The 6,410-nt window shown below is 36.8% G+C and overlaps 1 protein-coding gene across 1 annotated transcript in view; it reads right to left on the reverse strand.

The window, feature by feature from the left end:
- Positions 1-172: 172 nt before the first annotated feature.
- The window catches only part of LOC110018989, a 15,585-nt gene continuing 9,347 nt past the window's right edge, over positions 173-6,410 (reverse strand). The window contains exon 6 of the mRNA XM_020716507.1: positions 173-586. Within this exon, the coding sequence (XP_020572166.1) occupies positions 518-586 (69 nt within the window). The 3' untranslated portion in view covers positions 173-517. The remainder of the gene's footprint in view (positions 587-6,410) is intronic.

The raw sequence follows: 6,410 nt of genomic DNA on the forward strand, positions 1-6,410 counted from the left end.
GCATTTTTGCTGATGTAATTGAACAATTTTAATAAATAAATAAATAAGCATTCCCTTAACGTGATTATCAATTATAGAAACAAATATACTTAGAACAGAAGTAAAAGAATGAAAGAATTGCTAACAATTTTAAAAATAAGAAAAAAAAATGCTTTTCAAAAAATTTAAATAAGAAAAGATTGTGATGCACAAATACTTCAATAAAGCGACTACGGATCTGCAGGAAAAATAATTACAGAAGTAAAGTTTTGTGCGAAGGCATCGGTTAAAGTTGAAGTCAGGGAAACATTGGCATGAAAACGGCTCCTTGTAATGTTCAGCATTAGCATATGGGCTGCATCTGAGTGGCAAACGGCCGCCGTACAATGCTCTTGCGAGGCTCATGGAACTTTGTGTCCCATCATATCAGGCATACATAAAACTTTCAGTTCTGATCACAAATTATATGGGTTGGGGGGTGGATGTCATTTTGCAAAGGTGGAATACTAAATATCATTACACAAGGAATGCAAACATCTCACTTTTCTTCAGTCGCTTGCAACATTTTACATCTGGATAAAATGGACCGGAAATCTTCCAAACTCAGCTGCAAGTAACAAGAAATTGATAATTAGTTTCAAAAGAATTAAAACAAAATATTTCATGAAAATAAACCCAGTGCCGAGTAAATAACTGCCTCGCAATTTGTTTAGTAAGATACAGAGCACTTTTAACAAAGTACAAATAATACTAAGCAACCGTTTAAGATCACTTTTATTTTTTTTGTTCTTTTTTTTTATTTATTTTGTTTTGTTTATGTTTTGATTTGAAACAAACCACTTTTGATATGTTTGATTAAGATATTTTTTAAAACAATCGAAACATCCAAATCCAAATGTTATTTTAAGTTACTTCAAAAATATGTTTATTTGTTTTTTGAAATAAAAAAAATATATGTTAAAAACATTTTAAGCAAATATATTTTAAAAACAAAAGAAGAACAAAAAAAATGATCTCAAACAAACCCTAAGTGTCACAAGATTACTTACCAATTTTTTTTCTTTATTTAGCAAAAACATGATTTTGTCACATTGATAAATGTCAACCATCTGATGATCCGATTAGGATAGTAGATGTTTTAGATTCGACTTATGATAAGAAAGGTAGAGGTAGACCTAGGAAAACTTGAGCTTTTTGTATAAAAAATAAAATATGATACTCAATAGACGCAATGGAGAAAAAGGATTCACGTAGCCGACCACACATTATTGGATTAAGGCGTTTGTTGTTGTTGTTGTTGTATTTAGCAAAAACTGTCGTACTGGGCAATATAGAAGTCACTCAGCTAAATTTAAATACAACGCAGAATTTAGTCCATGCAACATATTCTCACAACACAAACTATGACAAGAAACATACAATTTGGGATAAAGAAAGCACCACATAATTGCATGAATAATAATTGTTAAACAGCCATCATATTTTTTAACCAATCCACGATATGCAACATTGCTAGAATGTTATTCAAAATTTTAGGAGTAAGTATGAGCAGCACCGTCCCCAACATTGAACTTCAACTGTCTTTATCCTTGTTGGCATATTTGTTCATTATCAAGCTTCTTTTGGAGTCTATCTTGTGCTTCATCAACCGACTCGTGCTAATTTCTTGCAAAATGATATCGAACAGGACATTGGCCACACGAGTTGGCTTGCCACATCAAAGGGAGTTAGAAGCCAATACCCAATCACAACCCAAAAAGGCTCTTATTTGGGGTAAAAATTTCGTGTTATGGCAAAATTGGGCATAAACCAATAGGCCTAGCCAGTTAATGTGATATGCTAGTCCATTTATCTATGGATGCTTTAGTATAGAAAATGTCATTATCAAACCAAACCTACGAATAGACCCCTCATAGATTTGTTGCGCCAATAAAAAATATGTTACATCATTTGCGCCATCCTTAATGTGCTCATTTAAGTCCGCCTACATGACAACCAAGGCTTCTAACGTAGAGCAGTCTCGACCTGATTATGATTCAATTTTTGTACCCCCAAAGGAAAGTCATATTCCGCTAAGGGGTCCTACCCTCTTGGTTTCTTAAGGGAAGAGTTCGTTCTGAGTGTTGAGAAATGCCTTGGATATGCCATCCATCTTGACGCCGGCTGATAAACTCACCACACTAATGCACCACAACTACAATTTCCTAGTGGAAAAAAAAGAACAGAAAAAGCTCTTAAAATTTTTTATTGTTCTTATCTTGTACAAGAGAGAACGTATATATACATTTATTAGATTTATAATCAATCAAATCCCTAATCGTTATTATTTATTATTTCTTGTCTATTAACTTTAATTCCCTCATTATATATTTTCTTTTTGCTTTATTTTGTTTTATTCCGTTCTTATTTATTTTATTCCATTTTGTTTCTTTCCTTTACTGTGCCTATTGTAATTGGGTGTAAATACCCCCTCTTCTATCAATAAAGATGAGCGGCCTATTCCAAATCTCAACATGGTATCATAGCCTAAGCCAAGATTCAGCAGTTATCGGCCTCCATTGTAGGTTTTCACAGCCAGCGCCTCATCCCGGACGGCCTCCTTTTCTAGTTCCAAAATAGAATTGCAGTCGTGGGGTTACATCAGTTCCCACTGTTCGTGGATTATTTCTCCCGTAGGGTTACATCAATTTATTTCTGCTGTTTTTTCCTCATAACAATCGTTTTCTAGAGTTCTCTGTTGTTCCCGTTGTTCCATCAACCGGAAGGAAATTCTGTCGTTTTTTGCCTGCCGTTTTATCGACTTTCTGTCGTTTTCCTCATAAAATGCTCATTAAAAAGTATACTAATGGTATATATAAGGTAGAACATATGATGGAGCTCGAGCAAAAATAATTGATTCTTTTATCGGGGTAATAATCTAGGGTTAGTGACAATCAATAAGTTAGATTAACTTTATAAATATATCATCAATATCTAAATATAGATAAATTGATAGGTTCAAAATTGAACAATTAATTGATCTCAAGATGATATCAAAATAAAACTAAAATTTCATTTACAAAATTACAATTTAAAGGTGTTAGTGAACCAAACAGCTAACATCTAATAATATGATAATACAAAACATATGTCAACAAACTAAAGTCTCTTAATTCAACCCCATTTTTATTAGTAGTTCTTTTATGCTCAAACGCACATGCCCCAAAACCTGAATCTGTTGCCCAAATTCCCTCCCTCAATCTTCCAAAAAACTAACTTAATTTGAAATAGCTACCATATGCACACTCTTTATGCACACTTCGTAAATTTACAATAAAACTCATCTTAACATTCTAGTTCCTTTCTCACTCAACATGGATGTTAATGAGATAATTGTTGGATAGCACATGAATTAATACAAAATATCATCATGCCATTATTCTTTAAGCTTTTTTTCCTCAGTTTCCATGTCAATCTCCTATCCTATAATATTCATTCACATACCTCCATCATGATTATCACAAGTTTAAGAGTCGCAAAAATTTCATCGCACTTGTTTCATGTGATACATATAGAAATGTTATATTTCAGTGTCACTGGGCACTGTATATAAATATTTAATAATTATTATGTTAACTTTTGAGAATTGAGCTCCAACTTTCATTGATATGAAAAAGTGTATAAATACGCATTACAAGACTCAAATAAAAGGAAAAACATAAATTCACAAATAGACTACATAGGAAATGAATAAATATGGAAACGGAAGCAAAAAAGGCTAATAATAATTGCAGCGGAAATAATAAATTATAATATGCCCCCTCAAGTTGAAGCATAGATGCCCATCATGTTCAGCTTGGATTTAAAATCATCAAACAACGGCCGAAGAAGATTCTTGGTAAGGATATCCGCTAATTGATCACTGGATGAAATAAATGGAACACAAATCTCCCGTGAATCAAGCTTCTCCTTAATGAAGTGTAGTCCATTCTCTACCTATTTGGTGTGATCATGATGAACCGGATTATGGGCAATGCTAATAATGATTTTATTATTGCAAAACACTTATAGAGGAGCAGAGATCGGCATACGTAATTCACGGAGCATGATGTGTAACCAGAGAGTTTCATGAATACCCAATGATATGGAGTTAAACTCAGCTTCAACACTGCTTCGGGACACAACCAACTATTTTTTTATTTTTTCATGTGACAAGATTTCTACGCACGAATGAGCTACACCCCAAGGTAGATCGCCAATCATGGACGGACCCAGCCCAATCAACGTCTGTACAAATAGAAATAGAACGAAAGGTGTTGCACGAAAAAAATAAACTTGAGTCAGATGTGCCTTTAGTAGTGAAGGATCTTGTGGACAACTTAGAGATGGTACTCATAGGAATCATGCAAGAATTAACTCAAAATACCAACCGCATGGCAAATGTCGGGGCACGTATGGGTGAAGTAAATGAGTTTCCCCACAAGATATTGGTAGTGAGTCTTGTTCAATAAAACCGCATTAGGAATATCAGATAATTTTTCATTGGGATTCAATGAGACGGCAAATAGTTTGCAAAGAAAACGATTACTCTAACAATAGGTCAAGCACATGTTTGCGCTGAGAAAGCCAAATGCCTCTAGATGATCGACAATCTCCATCCCTAAGAAGTACCGAAGCAACCTCAAGTCCTTCATTTCAAAGAAAATAGCAAGAATGTCTTTCAGAGACTCCAATGCTGGTAGACCGTCATCTGTGAGCATAAGATCGCCGACATAGATGATAAAGATAGCAATCTGGTCATTGGAGGAATGCCAAAAGAAGAGTATGACGGGCCTAAGAAAGTTCATGGCCCACTACCACCTTTGTGAACTTGTTGAACCTAGCCCTTGGGGATTGATTCAGTCCGTAGAGAGACTTCCGCTGTCGGCACACTTGTCCACGGGAGAAAGCAGAGTCAAAACCTGGAGAGAGGCACGTGAACACCTCCTCTGTGAAATCCTCATTTTGGAAAGCATTCTTGACATCATGCTTGAGCAAGGGCCAATCCAAATTCACAGCAAGGGATAGCAACCTAGCAAGGGCCAATCCAAATTCACAGCAAGGGATAGCGACCTGAATGGTAATTAATTTAGCAACTGGAGCAAATGTCTACTCATAGTCAACTCTGTATGTTTGTGAATAGCTTTTGGCGACCAATCATGCCTCGTTATGTTCAAAAGATCCATCGGAGTTAAACTTGGTGCTAAAAATCCAGCAAAACCCCACTGTTTTCTTACTCAGAGGAAGATCCACAACATCTTACATATTATTCCGCTGAAGGGCATTCATCTCATCCATTATTGCAGCTTTCCAGAAAGGGTCTGCTAATGTCGTCTCAATAGTGGATGAGAGATGATGAACCATCAGGCTAGTAGCAAATGCTTTGTAGGTCGGTGATACGCTGCGGAAACAGATATATTTTGCCATGAAATAAAGAGAATTTGCGTGATTACATACCTCAATAAGAGAACTCACCTCTTCATTCGGAGTAGGGGTAATTTTGGGGATGTCGCTCAAAGTGGATTTCATGTCCTATAAAGAGGTAGCGGGCTCCAAAGTAGGAACAAAGGAACAAATGCACTGAGTATAGACACGGAGGGTGGGAAAAGAGTCTAGTCGTCTAGTAGGTGGTGGATCAAGAGGGACAAAGGGCTCCTCGGATATAGTGGTTGGAGAAATATCCATAGAAGTCGGATAAGGAACAATGTCTAAGATATATAGCTCCCCCTCACTAGAAGCAGTGATAGAGAAGTAGATGACACTTTCAAAGAAAGAGATATCAGCACTCGCATCAAGTTTGTTTGTGATAAGATTAAGACACCAGTAGCAGAGTATCCGAGGAAATCACATTTAGGGTCCGTTGGGGACAGCTTATTCACTGCGGCGGCATTTGAAAACGCCGTCATATCGTTTAAAGAAAGTGTATCAATAGCGTTTTACAAAACGATGTTTGGCTTTTTAACTAAATGTCAGACGCAGCTCCTTGGGCAAGATCCGCGTTTTGTTTTTCTTTTGGATGAAGTTGCCTTGGGCAAGATCCGCGTTTTGTTTTTCTTTTGGACGAAGTTGCCCTCTACGCGTCTACTCTGTCCTAACCCCTCTTCGCGTCTACTCTGTCCTAACCCCTCTTCGCGTCTACTCTGTCCTAACCCCTCTTCGCTCCCAGATACCATCAATCCTCTTCTCGTTTCATTTTCGTATTAGCCCTTCCATCTCGCTAGCTTTTCCTCCCTATTCTCCTGTATCATCTGCCTTTTGTTCACCGCCCTGTCAAAGGATTCGCACGAGAATCAATTTGTGATGTGAAAGGATTCGCACGGAACCAATTCTTGATGCCCTAGTTCCTCTCCCTCCTCTCCAAACACCCTCCAATCTGCTACGATGCAAGCAGATCACCAAAAAATAATGACACT

This window comes from Phalaenopsis equestris, unplaced genomic scaffold (assembly GCF_001263595.1).
Source record: "Phalaenopsis equestris unplaced genomic scaffold, ASM126359v1 Scaffold000002, whole genome shotgun sequence".
NCBI classification, from domain to species: domain Eukaryota; kingdom Viridiplantae; phylum Streptophyta; class Magnoliopsida; order Asparagales; family Orchidaceae; genus Phalaenopsis; species Phalaenopsis equestris.